This window comes from Sapajus apella, unplaced genomic scaffold (genome assembly GCF_009761245.1).
Source record: "Sapajus apella isolate SASKATOON/1434 unplaced genomic scaffold, GSC_monkey_1.0 scaffold42, whole genome shotgun sequence".
In the NCBI taxonomy this organism is placed as follows: Eukaryota; Metazoa; Chordata; class Mammalia; order Primates; family Cebidae; genus Sapajus; species Sapajus apella.
This window is the reverse complement of record NW_022436982.1, coordinates 20377117-20398704: the sequence shown is the minus strand read 5'-3', so window position 1 is coordinate 20398704 and position 21588 is coordinate 20377117. Positions and strand designations below refer to the sequence as shown.

Here is a 21588-nt window from a genome sequence, read left to right as displayed (position 1 = left end):
ACACACACACACACACACACACACACACACACACACACACAGAGAGAGAGAGAGAGAGAGAGAGAGAGAGACTGATTTTTCATTAGCTACCTTCACCAAAGCAAACTAGATGGTTCTGCGCCTTGGAGACAACTTCCACACCATGCCCACTTAGTATCACAAGTATCATGCTCTAAATATTTTTATCCTTTCCCACAACTCTTGATATTCACTTTAGCCTAAATAATTTCTTTACTTATTAGTGTAAAAATGGCAGAATGTTATTAGTACATGTGAACTCTATACATCTAACTTCTGGAATATCTCTGCATGTATAAACATTCCTTTAAAATAGTAAAAAATCAATCAAAGTTTTCAGTAGAAAATTCAATAATGAAGGAACAAATATGTTAAAGAACAACAAAGCTTTGGTATAATTATACAGTAAAAGGAATTCACATGAAGAGAGGGAGATCAGTCTAATGGCTTTAGGTTACCAAGTACCTAAAACAATCTGAAAGGTCAAGGAAGCACACAGCACACAGAATAAAAAGAGGGCAGCAACATTCTGGCAAAACTATGTATTAAAATAATACTACTAGCTAGGTGCGGTGGCCCACGCCTATAATCCCAGCACTTTGGGGGGCCAAGGCAAGCAGATCATTTGGGGTCAGAAATTCAAGACCAGCCTGGCCAACACGATGAAATCCATCTCTAAAATAAATAATAACAAGAATGCTACTCTAAATTTTTTTAAATAGCTTGATGGGTCCTATGTTTATAATGAGAGCATTCTCAAAAGGTGTGAAAATTTCTCTGCAATTATTTTCCAAACCAACTTTCCAGTATTAAAACTTGGAACCCCTGAAAAATTGAGAAGTGAGAAAAACCCTCCCAAAATTGAATAGTTTCATTCCCAAGAGCTTATGTTTTAAAGAATCTCCTGTGTTTATTTTAAAATACTTTTTAATTTTATTACTGTTAGTTTATGTTGGCTGCGTAGAAACAAAGAGAATAAATTAGAACCACATATACAACCAGATAATTCCTAAAGAGTTCTAGTTAAAAAAAAATATGGAAGAATAGACTGACTCAGCAACAAAGTATAGGTGAATGATAAATGAAAGTATAAATTAGCTATAAATGAAATATTTTAATCTGTAAGACCACTCGGTCACATTTGTAAACAGGGATTTACAAATATCACTGTTTGAATTTTTTTTTTTTTTTTTTAGTAACTTACAATATATCCATATAGGGTTAATCGCATTGGTAAAAATCATTTCTAAAAAAAAAATAATAAAGTATATAATAAGCTGGTTCTAGGTGTTTACCTTCTTCTTCAATTGGTAATATGCTGGTGTTTCTCCTCGAAGATAAAGGATCTTCATCTTTTTCATAATTTTCTTAAAGATAAAAATATTTTAATTATATCTTTAGTATAATCAAACACTTGAATTTTTCTAAACCCACCATATTTATTTGAATTCCTACATGAGAGTCTGTTTTTTAGAGATAAACTTCTCAATAACTATGTGTACTTAAAATAAAGTTCTGTTAGTGGAAAAGAAGTAATACATTTCTCCTGTGATTTGCCCCTCTGTCTCTTAATAGTGCAATATATATAAATGGCATAAACATCAGAATGGTCAACAGTTTTAGAAATAAGACAGCATTTTTCAGCCAAAAGTCTGATTTCTAACAATAAAGCCAACCATCAGTGAGCTACATAGGAATTTCAGTAATTTGCAGACATATTCACATACAAACAGCTTATGAATGACATTTCTAAATGTGGAATTAAAGTCTATTCTTTCAAGAAAAGGCTGGACATTTAGAATTATTATGAAGGTCACATAAATAATCCAGACAGAAGAACATCCCCCTAAAGTAAGAACACTGCAATGACATCCAGAAGTAAAGCAGCGACAGAAAGGTAAATAACTGCCTGTTTCCAGCTGAGAAATGGTAACAATGAATAGGACAGGAAGAAAGTGGCTCTAGCCAAAAGCCTACTCTGTAGTTTATAGACACATTGCTGGTTCCAGTTAATCCTGACTTTATTAAACTTCCTTTTTCCCCTTGATTTATAATGAATAGTTGAGGGTAAAATGCATTCTGATTAATTAAAAACCATTCTGAAATAGTAATTATTTTGGAATTAGAAAAAATTGCAGATAATATAAAGGTCTAACTAAAAACCAGATTAACCAAGGATTACCTTTGCTTAGGCTGGCATTAACAGGAGACAAATCTGCATCTTTTGTGATGTCTTCCCTTGACATGAGCTCAGCTTCCTGCTTCACTCCTCTCCTCATTAGTGTCAGGACCACAGTTTGTCCCGTGTGTCGCAATACCTCTACGGCTTGTTGATTAGTAAAACCCTGAAGGTTTGTACCATCTACCTGTGAAAAAAGATACGTTACATGTTAAACAAATGAATATTTGTATCAACAATTCACAAAATGTGTCTGTATAGTTTGTTAATGTGAAAAGAATGGAGAATAAATAGTCCTCTTATTAGGGAATGTTCAATAAGACCCTAGTATTTCTTTGGGAACCAGTATTAACATGGATGCACTGGAATCACTTGAGAGGGTTCTGTTTATTTTAATACAGATTCTGGGGTACCATATCTAGAAACTGAGTCACTAGTTCTAGGGTGGAGCACAGGCTTCTATGCCTTTTCTTTTTTCCTTTTTGTTGAGACAGGGTCTTGCTCTATTTCCCAGCCTGGAGTACAGTGGTGCAATCATGGCTTACTTCAATCTTAACCTCCTAGGCTCAAGCGATCCTCCCACCTCATCTTCCCAAGTAGCTGGAACCACATGCACACATCACCAGACCTGGCTAATGTTTAAAACTTTTGTGTAGAGATGGTGTCTCCCTATGTTGCCCAGGCTAGTCTCGAACACCAGTGGGGCTCAAATGATTCTCCCACCTTGGCCTTCTAAAATGGTAGGTTTACAGGTATTAGCCACTGTGCCCCATATCTACTCTTTTTTAAATATGCTTTTATATTCCTCAGTTGATCTCAATGCACAGTCAAGTTTGGAAACCAGAACCATGCAGGATTAAAAGGCACAGGAAACAGTGATGAATGTGCTCATTGAGTGCACTGATGTATCACAAAGTCATATTTATATTGCCTTTTGAAAAAGAAAGAAAAAAGTACTTCGCCTTTTTATTTTTCTGTTCAAAAAATACATCTGACTTTCCCCTTTTCACAAATGACAAAACATTCAAAAATGTCCCTGTGATCTTTCCAAAATATAGATATCTCCCCAACCCTCCCTTCTACAGAAAACTCCTTAGGACAGGCCTCCAAATTCTCAATGTGGCTCAGAATGGCCTGTGCCAAGCGCCCCCACCTTCTACCAGCACCAGCCTCATCTCTCATGATACTGTCCATTACTCTCTGCCCTTCAGCCACAGAGGGCTCACTTCCATTCCTCTGGCTTGCATTGCTCCCTTCAGCCATGGAGTCTCTGCAAGTTCTGTTCCCTCAGCCTGGACTCTCTGAATAGCTCACTTTAGACCATGACCTTTCTCAACAGTTTACTTAGAAAACACTTATAATTGCTTTATATCTCAGTTCAATAGCTGTTTTCATAATAAACTACCTTGATGTATTTGACTGCAGTCAAACTCATAGGATTTTTCAGAATTTTAATTTTACATTTTCTGCCATTATGTGGTTTATGACTATATGCTCCAAGGACAGGCTCTGTATTATTTTTGCTTATAGTAGTGTCACCAAAACATGGTGCTGTCCATACTATAGATATTCAAGTACAGAGTCATTGGCTCATAGGTCAAAAACATATGTGTAAAGCAAATTATATTTTGAGATAGATATAGATTTTAACAACATGTTGTTTAATTCAAAAATCACAGTAAAAAATTTGAAAAAGTAGAGCAATACATTTAATATTGAAATTCAAAGTCATTGATATTCCTTAGAATTGCAAAATGACTATAAAACGACTGTACATGTAATGCTTTCCAAGCATAGTGGGGCCATATTAGGCACACAAAAATTTACTAAGTTAGGAAAGATCTAGATTTTATAATCTTATAATTCATATCTTTACTAACCTAGTAAATATGTGAAAATAATAAGATCTAGATCAAGGCTGGGCACAGTGGCTGATGCCTAGCAATCCCAGCACTTCAGGAGGCTGAGGCAGGAGGACTGCTTGAGCCCAGCAGTTTGAGGCCAGCCTGGGCAACATGCCAAAACCCTGTCTCTATAAAAAATACAAAAATTAGCAGGTCGTAGTAACATATGCTTGTAATCCAAACTACTCAGGAGGCTGGGGTGAGAGGCACTTGAGCCCAGGAGGTTCAAGGCTGCAGTGAGCCATGATAATGCCACTGCATTCCAGCCTGGGCATCAGAGTGAAACCCTGTCTTTAAAAAAAAAAAAAAAACCTCAAAAAATCTTTTTCTAGAAAAATGTTGTCTGGAAAAAGTTGTCTCCAAGACAGAGTACCCTTACTGCAAAGGTTTCTGAAGGAATAGAATGAAACTTCTAAACAAACATTTTAAAACCTCATTTGCTTTGCAGATATGTGTATATGTGGATTTGTGTATATATATAATTATGTATATGTACACATATATAAACACACATATAATGTCTGTTAAGTACATATATGATATATATACATAACAATATATATGAATATATAGTGAAGAGGAAAGAGAAAAAATGAATAGGTGGTTATTTTTACAAGAAGGAATATTTAATCAAAAATCCAGAAACCTCTGATCTAGATGAAAATCTCATATTCTGTCAGTTCCTTAAACCTTCTACGATACTTCTGAGCTGAATGGTAACTTGAACATAAGTATCTGATTCTTCTTTCTCCCTACCTCCACCCTGCTGATTCCCTGTTAGAAAAACTAACAAAATATAACAGAGAAAATACTGCAACAAAACTGGAAACCAAAAAGAAGCACCAAGATCCCTAGACCAGCAGAGGAATTTCTACTAGAAATGGTCTGGGTATGGCCAGAACAAACGCAGGCCAAATGAGTCTTGGTATGTGTGGGAATAGCCTGTTTGGTCTATAAGAAGAAGCTTCAGCAAAAATCAAACAACATCCTCTCATTAAATGAGGTAGTCAGATTGCATATGTGGATCCTAACCAGTAACTCTAAGAAACACACCAAACACTAAAAGCCATACTAAGCTGGGTTGCATGTAGCAACACGAATTACTTTAATTGTAATGAGTATTATCTTAACCACACATGTGTGCACACATGAACACACACAACTAACTCCTGGCTACCACAGCAAACACAGAAAACAAAAACAGAGGCAAAATCCCCCCGTGTGATTCTCTAGCACTGGTTTCCTCTCCATTTTGTTAATCTACAAAAGAATCAAGTGAAGCTACAGTAAATGTAAACTTTCCCCTTCCCTGTCCACTTTGCCAATTCCTGAATCATCTGGACAAAACCCATACAAACTGCAGCAGAACCCATCTCAGCTTCTATCTGTACAAGCCCAAGCCCAGTTATTTTTGAGACTGACCAAAGGTCATGGGATGTGAAATAAGATACCACAGCCCAAAAAGAAGATTGCACACTGAAGATCCATGCATGTATCTTAATATGAAGCTGTTATTGCAGTGAACAGGAAAAAAGATATTTCCTGAAACTTACTATCAAAATAATTCACATTCCCTTGTATTTATGAAGCAGTTACAAAGAAGAAACAAGTATCTACAAAAAAGAAAAAGAAAACTTACAATGAAGACAGTCAACAAGATTTTAAGTACTGCAAAAGCAAAGTCAGCAAATGGAAGACCTGGTCACGCAGTTTTCCAACATCTCAGAGGAAAAGAATAAACAGATAAAAATGATCAGAAACAAAGCTAAAGACAGAGGCTGATCTAGGAAATCCAACATACTAATAAAAGAAATTATATGGAGAAGATGATAAATGAGGGGGAAAAGTCAAACAAATGATTAGGGAGAAGGGAAACTTTTCCAACTCTACAAATCGAAAAGGAACATGAAAAACCAGAAAATGAGAAATTAAAAAAAAAAAAAAACAAACCTCACACCTGAATGTATCCTGGTAAAATTTTTTATTTCAAAGATAAAAAGGAAAAAAAATCTACCAGCCTCTAGGTAGCAAAGAGAGAGACTAGGCTATCTGTAGAACTGTGGTAAAGAAATTGCAAACCAAGAATCTTATACTTAGTGTGATGTATGAGAAAATAGAAATGGTGCTTGAAATGCTATGATTATTAATAGCCTATACCAAAGTAGTTGTAAAAAGGGCCACCATGCAGAAATTTAAACTAGGTGGTAAAAAACTACAATTCACACACATTCAGAACATAAAAGAGCTGAGTTGTTGTTAAAGGTTAAGAAAAATTTAAGAGGAGGATTTTTTTTAAAGAGTAAAGAATGCTCTAAGTCCCTACCCTACCCACCCAAGTACTTCCCCCTTGACCTAAAGTCCAAAGTCACCTGCAGTAGGGACAATGAAGCAGATTGTGTCTAATGCCTCAAGAGGATAAGGAAGAGGCAGTTTAGCTGCTTTGAAAGTGGAGCCAGAGGAAAATGCTGTTATGCTGGGACCTGTTCACCTGCCTGACTTTGCCTAGGCATAGTCCAGAGGAGGACCACATAACCAGGCTGAGCCAGGTTCAAGTCATTTTGAAACCTATCACAGAACCTCAAGTGGATGGGACCCAGAAGAGAGAATCTATGAAATAGACTGCTGGGAAATCAGGGGCCAGTAGGAAGAAGAGTCAGCTACATAAAAAAATCTATCAACTGTTATTCATGGAAAGTTAAGTCAAATCTATCTCCCTTGGAATCTCCCAAGAGCAGCAGAAGAAACGCTACGAGACAGTCAGTTCTGAACATCTGCCAGGCTTACTTAGCACAAAGCCACCCTTCAGCAGTCAAAGACAAAATGCCCCTTCCTTCTTCCTTCTCTTCCTTCTGCCAACTTTTATACCATTAAAAACTACAATAAGGTGTGGGTATAAACGAAAAATTCGGTGGGGAGAAACAGACTGAGTGGTATACCTTCTATCCCAATGTAAGTCATCAGTTCATAGCAAGCTTCTAATGTGCCATTGGGTTCATTTGAAAATGGACTTTTATTTAGTATGGAAAAAATTTAATTACTAATTTGCAACTGTGTCTGATAATTTTGATCGGCCACAGGATAACATATTCTGTAAGAATACGCTAAGACATGAGACTTGCCTAAGATTTCGTCTAGTAGAAAGAGAAGAACTTTCCCCATTAAAAATTAAAAGGAGTAGTTGATGACAAAATCTTTAAAGTTGTTTAAGATTATACCTAATAAATCTTCTTTGTCCAACATTATTTGTTATCCCCAGCCAAATAATCAAAATATAGGAAGGCAACAGAAGAGATTCTCAAGAGACAAAAAATTTAGAAAGTCTACCAACACATTCTCTTCCTGTAAAGTTTACTCAAAACACTCTGGCCAAATGAGAGATTAAAATTCAAAGAAATTTGTAGTATACAAGATCCAGTTCTGAGCAACAAAATAAGTAAAATTCTAATCTAAATAATAGCATATCAGCAACAAAATAGAGTTTGTTTCAAGTCCTTAAAATACAAGATAGTATGTAATAATCTGTAACAACAAACTGTAAACAACGTAACTATCCATGAATAAGCCTGCTTCAATATATTGCAACAGACCTACATGTGCTTACGTGACTACCTCTCCTGGGTAAATTTTTAAATAAAATAAAATGAAAAAGTATAGACAAATATGATGCTATTTAAATATAAATATATAGAATTTTTCTAAATTTTAAACCATAAACTATTATTAGTTGCTATTATTAGTGGTTTCTATGAGAAGGTTTTTTAACCATGTTCAAATTTTGTATTATTTAAACCTTGAAGACAAAAATTAATCTAAAATAAATGAACTTCCTATTTACTCTCATAGTGATAAAGGAAAAAATGGCAAAAATCTCAACGTTGGGGCTCCATGAAAATTCTTAGAATGCATAGAACTTAAGGCTGTTTTTTATCTGCAAAACATTTTTATTGCTCAGCTTTATTTAAAAATGAAGTTTTATTGAGAAAAAAATCTAAAGTATGTGGTTTTGTTACTTAATAACAATAAACTTGAAATATGTTTAAAAAAATGCACTTTTTCCTTTATCTTCTGAACTTGATGACTTGGATTTTAAAATGTATTCCTTACCCAAATGTCAGAGGATACTACTAGCACAGAAGAAATTGCTATAATGGAACAGTCATAAACTTTTAAAACCTAGACTTCTGTTCAAATTTCTCAGCTATTTTCATCTGTAATATGTAAATAAGAAGATCTATTTTCCCAGAATTATACCGTATTGCACTCTGTACTGGGAAGATACTCAGAAGCTGGTATTATTATTTAAAGAGTGAAGAAGTGGGTAATAAACATAAAAATCTCTGAGGCTTTCATGGGAGTGGTTTCTGTTCAACATAATCAAACCCATGCTACACATAAGCCAAAGTCACTAAAGCCTAAGGGGTATTGGTTAGCTCTGGTCCCACTTTATCCCAAGAGAGTCAAGAAGTCAGTTCAGAACCCATGGTACCACAGAGAACAGTGCAGTAGAAAGAACTAGGTAGTAGTATAATGGCATCAAACTGTCTATGCGCTATCTCATGAAAAGAAGAGATCCAGGCTGGGTACAGTGGCTCACACCTGTAATCACAACACTTTGGGAGGCTGAGGCAAAGGGATCTGTTAAGCCCAGGTGTTCAAGACCATCTAGCCAAGATTAAAAAAAAAAAAAAAAAAAAAAAAAGAGATCCAACATCCTCATAATGTGCACTGCATACACCACAATTAACAGGAACAATTATAGGTGAGAAATACTAGCTGAAATAACTTATAAAATCTGGCCCCTGAGAGTATTCAACATAGCTTGCCAGGGCCTCCTTCAACATATCCTATACATATAAAGAGAGAACTTCAATCTATTAAGAAAGTCACAGAAGATCAAAGGCAACATTGGACACTCTTCCTTATTTATATGCTTATTTAGTAACTTTTTATCAATTATAATTACCTACTGCTTTTAGCATAGATCACTGAGTATCAAACTAAAAAGAATGAGTGTATGCTTTTATCTAATGACAAGTTTGGTCAACTTTTTGAAAAAAACAACAAAGTCCTTTTGTCAAATAATCAAATTATTAACAGAATACCAACATATGAAATGGGGAAAATGGAAACATTCAATCTATTCCTTGTCACTGTAATGCCTATAGTGAAACCCTAGGCGTTTACAGAATACAATGTGTAAATCAGGAACCTTATAACAAAATAAAGTTTTAAATTATAAAATAACACCTCTTCAAAATAGTAAGAAATAATTTCTTAATCACTTCAACAACTACAAAATAAAAATATACCTCTAACAGCTGCAGTCAAAACAAAAATCAAATAAATAATAGACAAAGACTGCAGTTGTGAAAATGCAACTGGATGTGAAGAACTTTACTGTAAATATCTCAAAAGTCCACAAGATGGTGATATTTAGTACAAAATTAATACATGATCAAAAGCAATGCATGACATGCTCCAGGAATTTGAAATCCTTGTATCTTTGTAGTAAAAGGATGTTTGCTAAAAATCAAAAATCAGAATATTGATGACAGTGAAGACAGTCAATTTTATTGAAAACAAGAAAACAATTCAGAGAAAAGATTCTTCCACCTTTATGTCAACAATTTCCTTCATCATTGACCTTGCCTATCAGGAATTACATTTGACATTCCACTTACAAAAGAATGAAGATAATGACAAATTTAGAGGGAAGTTATCATGAGACTCTTTCAAATACGTAGTCATTTTAGGCCCTCAATAAATAGTATTTGCTTAATTATTAAACTGCTATCAGGTATTTTCAATAAAATACTCATTTGATTTTCCTGAATATTACACAAGAGAAGTTTCCTTATCCCAATTTTATAGGTGAAGAAACTGAGGAAAAGTGATAAGTGGTAAAACACAGAATTATCATAAGTTACAGCAATCCCACTGCTAAGTATACACCCAAGAAAAATGAAAACATGTATCTACATAAAATTGTACATGAATGTTCACAACAGCCTTAATCATAATAGCTAAAAAGGAGAAACAACCCAAATGTCCATCAATTGATGAATGAGTAAATAAAATATGGGATATCCATATAAAGGAATATTATTCAGCAATAAAGGAAAATGAAGACTGATACATGCTACAACACAGATGAAACTTGAAAGTATTATGCTAAGTGAAAGGTGTCAGCCACAAAGAACCGCATTTTGGATTATTCCATTTACATGAAATATCCAGAATGGGCAAATCCATAGAGACAGAAAGTAGATTGGTGGTTGCCTAGGACTTGGAGAATAGGGGAGAAAGTGACGGCTACAGGACACTGAAAATGTTTTTAGGTTACTGAAAATGTTCTAAAATTCATTGTGGTAATAAATGCACAATTCTGTGAATATACTAAAAGCTATTGCATTGCACACTTTAAATGGGTGAATTGTATGGCATGTGAATTATATTTCAATCAAGCTGATTTTTTAAAAAGCTTCCTAATTGATTAACATAGATAAGAGGGAAAAGAGTAAATTAGCTATGCTTTCACTTTGTAACTCAGCATCAGATATGGATTTAGACTCCATATCTATTCCTTCTCTCTTTCACTACCCCCCGCTCAAAAAAAATGTACAGTAATACCTTTACATTGTATGGTAAAACAGAGATACACAGAGGAAGTTCATTTCAGACATACAGTCAGGTGAAGTGGCAAGCACAACTTGATCTTTAGAGTAGATTTCAAGAGGTGAATAGGTGTAGGCAGGACTTTCACAGAGCAAAACCCAAGAAGATTCATGGAGTTACAACATGGGCTTAAAGGGAGAAATAAAGGTCTCCTCTACTTTTTAAAATAGTAGTAGAAAAACACATATTTACCATCTTACCCACTTTGAAGAGTACAATTCAATAGTGTTAAATATATTTACATTACTGTGCAACAAGTCTCCAAAATTTTTTCATCTTGCAGAGCTGCAACATTATACCCATTGAACAATCCCTCATTCCCCGTCTCCCCAGCCCCTGGGAGCCACCATTCTATCTTCGGTTTCTGTAAATCTATTTTAGATACTTTAAATAAGTGAGATCATCAGTATTTATCTTTTTGTGACTTCCTTATTTCACTTAGCATAATGTTCTCAAGGTTCACCAGTGCTGAAGCATGTGATAAGATTTTCCTTCTTTTTAAAGACTGAATAACATTCTATTGGATATACATATATATATCACATATTTGTTTATCCATTCATAGATATTCCGGTTGCTTCCATGCCATGGCTATTGTGAATAATATTGCTATGGACAAGGACTCCCCTATCTTAATATCCTACTTTCTCACTATTATTATGATTCTGAGGGAACAGAGACTTAAGCATAAACAAATACCTATTAAAATAAATCAGCATTCCCTCAAGATGTCTTTCAAAAATATGAATATGTTTGGAAAAATAAAGACCTCACAATTAAAAAAGTTTAGTAAACACTAATGTAAAACGGATAAACAGGCTTTTCTATTGCAAGGCTTCTCATTCTTTTTTTTTCTTTTTAGAGATAAGATCTCATTCTGTTGCCCAGGCTGAAGTGTAGTGGTGCTCACTACAGCCTTGAACTCCTAGATTCAAAAAATCCTCCCACCTTGGCCTCCCAAGCAGCTGGGACTACAGGCACACACAATTGTGCCCAGCAATATATAAAAAATTAGTGAGATAGGGTCTGCCTGTGTTGGGATTACAGAAATAAGCCAGCACACCCAGCTACCTTCAATTTTTCTGTGTGCACTGTGGATTCATAGGACGCTATATTGTATGTAGTTTTTCCCTAACTTATTTGACCAGGGAGTTTTGGTGCAGAGTCTCTTGAATTCCTGTTTCAGGCTACAGTCTGGGGAGTCCAATATCAACTGAACACTGAAATTAAAGTTGAACTCTTTTGTATAGTGCCTTAGATAGTCATATGTTTAAAACAATGATAACAATAATAACTTGCTCTAATTAAAAGAAGCTACATCTTTTTTTTTTTTCATTCTTATATATTCTTAGAGCTGAAAAAAGCCCCCACCATAAAGCCAACAAGAACAGTATCATCTGCTGATTAAAAAAAGAAATGCAGGCATCCCTAATTCAGATTCCAGCACCCTAAAGGTCATGACATCTGGTCTCTACCTTCGGAGTATCTGCAAGTAAAGTATAATAAGTGTAATATTAACGTAACAAAATCATTACAACCAGAAATTAGATATATCAGAAATTACTCAAGAAAGAATTCTCCCCTTTGGAACACGAGTAAAGCTTATATCCAATGCGTCTATTTTACTTCCACAAAATAATAAAAAAGGTAATTGCAATAACAGCCTCAAGTCACCAAAGCAAGCTTAAATTAGTACAGAGTTAACTGTAGGTCTCAAAACTAAGTAAACTAGGAGAATGCAATTCTCAACCATGAAAATTAACAAAGCTATTATTAAATGTGTAACTTACTGCTATAATTTGATCTCCAATTTGGATTCTTCCATCATGCTCAACAGCACTGCTTTTTGTAATGCTCTTTACAAAAATTCCTGAAGGTTCTAAGATTAGAAATAGGTTATTTTTCACAGTGTTCAAAGCACATTCAAAGAATATCCATCTTCAATTCTCCAAACATAAAGCTCTAATTCTGAATAAATACATATCATCTAGTAGAAACACAGGCTAGAGAATAAGATAATTGTGTCTGTCTTAAATATGTGATACATCTACACTAAATTATTCCTAAGAAGGTTTTCAACCAGTTCATCCAACAATCTGAAACATGTAATACTGACTCAATATTTTATAAGACATAGATATCAGAGATAATTGCCAAGTTTAAAAGAATATTTAGTATTTAAAATTACCCAATTTTTTATCTCCAATGTAACCAGCAATGGTAATTCCTAATCCTTGGACATTTTTGGTGAGTTCTACATTGAATGTCTCACTTTCTTGACCTTTCTGAGTAGAAGCATCAACCTAAAATAAAACCAATAAATACAATGAGAAATAAACATGTTTAAAAAACAAACAAACAAACAAACAAAAAAACCTGATAAGATAAAGCCAAAGTTCTCTAGCAGAGAATTACAGTAGAGATGATTCTTTCAATCCTGAAAAGAGGGATAGGGCATCATCATATATTTGCTCAGAAAGAGATGTCGAGAATAAGGTTGAACCTTCCCTTATCAGAGAACACATTATTGTTTGTGTATACTAAATTTTAAATCAAACAGTTTTTAATGGGAAATTGTATTGTCAGATATGGCTTATCTTAATTTCTGAAGAAGTCAGGATGCAGTATAGTTGAAAGAACTAATGTTATTAATTCAGATCAGCAAGTTCAAATCTAGCTTTGCCACTTAATCTAGAAAGAAAATATCACTTTGCTCAACTGTCTATCAGGAAAAGAAAAACAACTAGACCAGCTATCATTTATTAAGCAGTTTGTGTGTAACTCAGAATTAAGACTCTACATGTCTTAATTCATTATTCCTCATAACAAGCTTATGAGGTAGGTATAATTATCATATGAAATTTTCTCTGGGGAAACTAAGGAACATAAACTTTTCTAAGAACAAACAGCTAGCAACCTAGTAAAGGCAGAATTAAAATCCAGTTATTTCTATGCAGAGTCCCTGCTCTTAAATTATACACATTATATACAATCCCTAGGAGAATATACGGGCCACAGTGCCCACCTTTTAGTTGCTACTATTTTATATTTATAGTTGATTCTAACACCATGAATATGACTTAATCTATCTGCAAATATGTTATTAAGAAGCTGATGTTTTATTTTGAAATACACCAAGGATGTATTTTTAATTGTACTTTTATTTGTTTTGTAAATTCAGCCTTTAATATGAAAAGCTATTTATAAGGAAAATATGCCTTTCTGCATTAGCATTCTGAATGATAGCTGAAAGTGGGTTTCTCAGATGTCAGCCTTCTCTAATGTATAGAGCTGTTATTAATTCTGTGTTGGACTAGAGAGCAAGTCTCCCTAAAATTAAGTATTAGTTGATCAGTACAATATATCATCAATAAGCTACTGGTACTATGTATTAGCATAGTGTCAGCAGATCCTACAGAGAACCCTAAGAAGAGCACAGCAAAATAAAAGCTACAGATCCTAATGAATAGTCAGGTTGGGGCTAGCTGATGTTTTCTAATTTCTTTAAACAAACTCCGACGGTCCACTTAAATGAGATATAATTTTACAGTAAAGTTTGATTTATTTTTTTCATTGCACATAATTATCTGTGCAAACTTAGCAAAAGTTTAAAGTTTAGATAATTACAAGAAAATGACAGGATGAAATCTGCTTCAATTGAAACAAATGTGTTTTCTATTTTTAATAAGACTTATGCGAGTGCTATTTTAGAGAGTGCCAATTTGACTATCGAATGGTTTTAAAAGGGGCACAAGCTTCAGAAATGATGATATGCACAGAACAGATATTTTTCTAAGCTTTCAATTACATCAAGTGGTTTTCGGTATTGCATTCATTTATATATCGCTGAATAAAATGTTTTGTTTACCACAAAAGAATGCCATTTAAACACTTTCATAAACAAGCTTTCTTTCTTCACTTCTTTCTCTTTGCAAAAAATAGCAACCAAATTCAATCCTAAAAACAACAGAATCATGAAAATTACAAGTGTTCTAATAAAGTTTTAAAGGGCTTGTGGAGGAGGTTAGGATATTAAAAAAGAATCTGTAGCAACTGCTTAGAAAAAACTTTAATAGAACAAAAGATAGATGTTTTGGGGTTTATCTAGAAACTAGATGTAATTCTCTTCTTAAATATTTAAGAGATTTGTGGATAAATTATTTTGTTTTTATCCTCTGTAGTCTTGTAACCTGCAAATCTGCTGAGATAGCCACTACTTTCCAATAATTTTGAAATTTTCTAGCTCTTTTCATGTCAAGTTAAGGATGGAATGTTATACATATCAATAAAGGTTTTGTTATAACACCAAAAGAATAACTTTTGTTTGAAAAATTATATAACTGGGTCAAGAATGATGACTACTTATTACAAATCTGATAAGAGTTCTAAGACATACTTTAAAACAATAACACTAAAACATTTTAGTAAGCCTTATTCATGCCAACCAAACCTGTCCCCACTCTTCAACCTCCACACATTCAAAACAAAAACAAAAATACTATAGGGAAAGTTGATGAAAAAGAATGATTAGAACTATGACCCACTTTACAGAAAGCCTTCTAACTGAGAGAAAGACAGAATTAAACATTTTAGGTATCAGTACCATATAATTTCTAAACTTTTATCCATACTTTAAAACATTATCCTTATAAATGTGCTGCTTAAATAAAAATGTAAAATAATCTGGCATTTTTAAACAATCTATTTTCATTTGTTTTATACATTGTTCCTGATCAATAAAATATTATTAGTGCTAAAGCATCCCTATATTTGAATTTTGTTCCATTCTTTAGCACTAATATATGAAGATTAGTAAGTCTAGTTTATAAGTAAATATCACTGTTTATCTAAGGGCTATTTCTCTGACTTTCACATTAACTACTCTTAACTACTTACCCTCAACTCTGGCATGGAAGATGGAGATGAGGAGAGGGTGATACCCAAAGAGGTGGATGCTGTATGTTCTTCTATGGCACCTCTTGCAATCATCAACTTAACTCTATTTCCACATTGCCTAAGGACTTGTGCTACTTGCTCACTGCTCATTCCTGTTAGATCTGTGTCACCAATCTTTAGAATGTGGTCGCCACTGCATAAGCGCCCATGCTGAGTAAAACAATGTGGAATAATTAGACTACTATTATTTTAACTGCATCAGATAAATCCTAAATGAGGAGAAGGGATTAATAAAAAAAAATAGCAATAATATGAGTTACCAATGAGGACATAAAACATGTGGTTATAATTTTAACTGTCTTTTGAAATATCCTAGCATCATTCAGTGATGCAATAAATGAAATTCACAAATATTCCTTAAGTCAATAGTTCATATAAACTTTTCATTTTGACTTCTACCTATCAAGAGTTCATATGAACTTTTCACTTTGATTTCTACCCAAATGCCTTTTTGTGAACTTTTTGGAGGGAAAGAAGAAAATGCCATTAAGCAAAGTTGTATATAAGTCACTATGCAAATACATATTACCTAAAATGTGGTATAAACCACAAGAAAGCATTATATTAATACCACAGCTTTCTGCCTGGCCATTTCTATTATAAATGTCCCAAAAGAACTCATGTACAGGTGAAATACTTGTGAAGTGAAAATTCAGATAGATGTGAGGAGTGAAAAGCAATCTTATGAGCCTCCATACACACACAGTTCATTAACTTTCTGCAGTGATGGAACTCTTCTGCACTACTCAATACAACAGCTATCGAGCACTTGAAATGTGGCTAGTCCAACTGAGGAACTGAACTTGTAAGTTCATTTACTTTTAATTAACTTAAATTTGAATTTAAAAAGTGATAAGCAAACAGCTACAGTATTGAAGAATGAAGCTGTATATTGAAGATAAAGCATGTAAATACTACATACTAGTCAACTGGAGACACTTCATTTGATGCTGCTAGATGCTAGCTAACGTTTAAAAGAAAGAAAAATTTTCTTGCTATTATATTACTGTTAATACCCCTACTGACAAGGTTGCCATTAAATAGGAATTTCATTTATGAATACAAGAAATATTTGATGAACTGGACTTTCTAGCTTAAGTTCAAACACACATGTACAAACAACCACTTCATTTCTTAAAAAGTTATAATCAAGGCAAAAGTTACTTAAACTAGAAAGCCTCATCAAATTAAAATATAAATCATAATAAATGTGTTAAATCTTTTATCACATAGATTGCAATGTCACATGTCATAAATGGTAATGCCTCAATAAACTACTTAAGTGATAAAAAATAGGCTGTGCTTCATATACAAACATGATACCAGCGACCCACCACTAAAGGAACAAGTTGAATGTTGTTTTTTTGCCTGAATAATAAAGTATATTTTCCCATAATACCTTGTGACTAGAAAACAACTGGCTAGGTTTATAATATGAATTATGACTATAAAACAAATAGTAGCTACCTCCACAATTATCAAATGCATAACCGTAGCTTTAGTCTGAGGTTCAAAAGTGTTCAAGCCCATTGTTTAAAACTATAACTTAATATCTTTTCTAAAGTATTCCTCCCCCAGGTCTAAGACAACACTTCAGGGACACTCAATAAAACAAAAGATTCTAACTCAGTTTCTTTGGCATTATCTAAGGCCATAGTTTCTTCTAACAAAAAATGTAAAAGATGTGGCCATATTATTTGACAAACTAGCATAAAAGATCTATTGTGTAGCCTACCTGATCAGCTACTCCTCCAGGCAGAATGGTTTTTACTATCACACCAGTTGCTTTTCCTCCTATGATGCCAAATCCCAAACCAGATCCATCATTCACCAATTCAATAGTTTCCACATGTTGCCAGTGAACCTGCAAACACGGCTCATATATGAATTTGTAGAAATTTACAAAGCACTAACATTTTATATTACAGTAGAAATTTTTGTGATTATTATTTGGTTAATATTAAATAATTAAATTCAGACATAAAAATGAGCCCTAACAATGTCCCTTTCATTTGGTATATTTCCCTTTCAACAGACTGTAATGCTATTGATAGAATCATTCTTGAAATTATCAACGTATCACCATAATGATTTCATTTCACCAGTTAAAGACAGACACTGATTTGCAAGATCTTTTGTAGAACTTCTCAAAAAAAAGAAAAAGAACAAGGAAAAAGGAAGGTCACAGGTTAAGAATGTCTTCGCATAATCCTGCCTTGAGGCAGAATTCCAAATTAGACGACTTCTTAAAGTCACTGACAGCTAACTGTAACAATATAATTATATAATTTTTAAAGCAAAATCAAGATTGTACCTGTCTAGAGATAAAGTCAATTTTGTTAAAAGACTACATTTTTCATTTTTAAGGAATGCTGTCAAAGAAAAAAACTACACCAAGAAAAGGAATGGTTGTTTTAGAACCTAGAAGCTTTACCATACTTAAAGAGCAAATATTCCAGGCTAGGGAAAGATGAAAGAATAGTTACACAAAAGCTCAAAAAATGCAAAGAACCTACACAAATTAGAAACTTGGAGATAACCAAAAAGAACTCGAAAAATACGTTCTGTTCCTTTTGAAAATTGTAGGTACTCACCGGATTAGAGTGAGCTGAAATTGTGCTGGCTGCAGATGGCGAACGGGAAACCATGGGACTGACAAGCTGAGGCAATGAGCCTCTGGCAATAACTAGCTGGACAGTATCTTTGGCTTTCTGCAGGATGCTGATAGCCTGCTGATGTGTAATTGTCTGATCAAGAGCCTGTCCATTGATAGCAAGAATTTGATCAGTTTCTTTCAATCTTCCATCTCTATCAAGAATGGAAAGGAAGATAAAAGACATCTGAGAGTTATCAAGGAAATGACAGCTTCTTGGACATACATGTTCAAGTCATTTTTAATCCTGTTTTTAATTCTCACACTTTTTGTTTTCTTTTTTCTTTTTTTTATTGCATTTTAGGTTTTGGGGTACATGTGAAGAACAAGATTGTTGCATAGGTACACACATGGCAGTGTGATTTGCTGCCTTCCTGCCCATCACCTATATCTGGCATTTCTCCCCATGAATTCTCACACTTTTTAATCTTTTTCCTGCAGTTCTACTTTAAAATAATACGCTTTGGCTGCAGATCATCAATTCTCGTAAGATTATTCCACTACGACTCCTACTCAACCCCTTCCATATAAAAGCATTCTTTATTTCAGCCACCCATTCAACCTACATTACAACTGATATTCCTATCTTCTAAAAATGAAAGTGGATATACATAGAGAGTTGGCCCTCTATATCAATGGTTTCCACATCCATAAATTCAACCAACTGGGGATCAAATATCAGAAAAAAATAACAACACAATAATAAAAAACCATACAAATTTTTTAAATACAGAATGACTATTAATATTTACATAGGATTTACATTGTGTTAGGCATTATAAGTTATATAAAGATGATTTGAAAGATATGGGAGGATGTACACAGCTTATGTACAAATACTATACCATTTTATATAAGGGACTTGAGCATCTGCTGATGTTAGGGCCTGCAGGAGTCACGGAACCAATTCCCCATGGATACTGAGGGACAACTGTACTAAATTGTTGCTTTGGGTATATAAATAATATACACCTCAATTTATTATGGATCATTTCTAATATAGTAATTTTTAAAAATCTAATCAAAAAGAGCTCATTAAAAATGAAAACAATGTTATCCTCAAATTTTTCTTTCCTTACCAAAACTTAAGTTATGACTATATTTAAAAGCTACTCTCACTTCAAAGGACTTGTTATTTTTATCACAATGTTAATAAGACTTGTAAAAACTGGTTAATAACAGATTATGTTCAAGTTTTTGTTTGTTTCTATTCATTATTATTTTTCTAATTCCCACATAATGACCAAAACCTTCAGAATGGGGTATCAAAAAGAAGATCCTGTGACCATCTCACCTATGTGCAACACTGCCCTCTTGAATCTCTTGTACAAATATTCCCAGCTCTCCTCTGTTTTCACTTCTTAGTCCCACAACACTAAATCCAAGGCCTCCGGATGGAGGTTTGAGGAGCTCAAAAACTTCCACATGGCGACCCTGTTTAGAAAACAAAGAAATAAATAAAATTAAAAGGCAGGCCATGCATGGTGGTTCACGCCTGTAATCCCAGCACTTTGGGAGGCCAAGGTGGGAAGATCACTTGAAGCCAGGAGTTAGAGACCAGACTGGGCAACATGATGTGACTCCATCTCTATAAAAAATAAAATAAAACTCAGCTGAGTGTGGTGGCACACATCTATAATCCTACATACTCAGGAGGCTGAGGCAGGAGACCTTGAGCCCAGGAGTTTGGGGCGGTAGTGAGCTGGGATCACAACACTGCACTCTAGTGTGGATGACAGAGCAAGACATATCTCAAAAAAAACCTTAAATTAAGAGCTAATGACTGCACAACAGTCATCTTATTAGACTCATTTCTTTGTTTAAAAAAAAGAAATTGAAAAAAATTTTTCCAAGATCATTGTTAGCACTTTATCCTGAAGAATAATTTCTATAACACAACATATAATACTCAAATTTAAAAGGTGATAATGAAACTATAATTGAAAAACTCTGAACCATCTAAACTCCCACAAAATTGACTTTATTTTTGTTCCAATTTTTTCAGATGTTATAAATATCACTATATTCTTCAAATTATCCACAACTTGATCACATTGTTAACTTACTGCAGATATTACAATAACTAACAGAAAGAAATGTTCTTACCTGGGCCATATTTTTGACAAGCTGATCAAATTCATCAGAAGCAGGTTTCCCATTAATGTGTAGAATACTAGATCCTGTAAGTGTTTCCAGATTCCCATTGTTTGGGGATAATAAAAACGATTCATTTTGCAAAGTAGGAATCACAGCTGGGCTGAGATGAGGAATGTGGGCATATTCAGTATTCGAAGTTGCTGAAGTTGCAATATTTACCTAAAAGTAATACAGAGATTATTAAGAATTTTGACATTCCATAAACTATTTCATAGAAAATATTCCAAGGGTATAAATACATACATATGAAATTTCAAAATGTCCAAATCCTTTGATCCAGCAATTCTATTTTAGGAAATTTATTTCATGGATAAACATTAGGATAATAAAGACGTTTGTGCAGCACTAAATGTTCAACGCAGCACCATTTATTAGATGGGAAAATTAAAAAACTACTTCCAGGATTCAATTTCAGGGTACTCATTAAAACACACACATAAATATATACATCCACACATACTTTTTTTTTTTGTCCCCAGATCCCATGAAGTAACCTCTAAACTCTCAGAATTTCCTGAGTGATGGGGTATCTTTCTTCTTCATGGTGGGCCACAGATATAAGCCCAAACTTTGAGTCAGATTTTAGTCATGTGGGCAGGACAATCAATCAATCACACCTATGAAATAACACCCCAATAAAAAATTCTGTAGGGGAGGGATAGCATTAGGAGAAATACCTAATATAGATGACAGGTTGATGGGTGCAACAAATCACCATGACATGTGTATACCTATGTAACAAATCTACACGTTAGCAAATGTATCCCAGAACTTAAAGTAAGATAAAATAAAATAATTCAAACACCAAAATCAGGTAATATTCCTGGGTTTGCAACACAAACGCAGTTCTACATGTGTTTGCACTTTAACCTAAGTGCTATTATGAGAGTCAAAAGTTTTAAAAAATTAAAACTTTATAAAGCAAAAAATGTTACAATAAGGTAAGGTTAATTTATTATTGAAGAAACAAACGTTTTTGTAAATGTAGTATGGCCTAAGTGTACAGTATTTATTATGTATAAACTCTATACATAAGAGTTTGTTAT

The 21588-nt window shown here is 33.9% G+C and overlaps 1 protein-coding gene across 20 annotated transcripts in view; it reads right to left on the bottom strand.

Moving 5' to 3' along the window:
- The window catches only part of MPDZ (multiple PDZ domain crumbs cell polarity complex component), a 165520-nt gene that overhangs the window by 92852 nt on the left and 51080 nt on the right, over window positions 1-21588 (bottom strand). For all 20 annotated transcript variants that reach the window (XM_032300209.1, XM_032300210.1, XM_032300215.1 and 17 more), the window contains 9 exons: window positions 20492-20701; window positions 19680-19819; window positions 18327-18540; window positions 17468-17596; window positions 15673-15882; window positions 12965-13079; window positions 12567-12655; window positions 2201-2384; window positions 1314-1385 (listed from right to left, as the gene is read on the bottom strand). In XM_032300209.1, coding sequence (XP_032156100.1) covers window positions 1314-1385; window positions 2201-2384; window positions 12567-12655; window positions 12965-13079; window positions 15673-15882; window positions 17468-17596; window positions 18327-18540; window positions 19680-19819; window positions 20492-20701 — 1363 coding nt within the window. The remainder of the gene's footprint in view (window positions 1-1313; window positions 1386-2200; window positions 2385-12566; window positions 12656-12964; window positions 13080-15672; window positions 15883-17467; window positions 17597-18326; window positions 18541-19679; window positions 19820-20491; window positions 20702-21588) is intronic.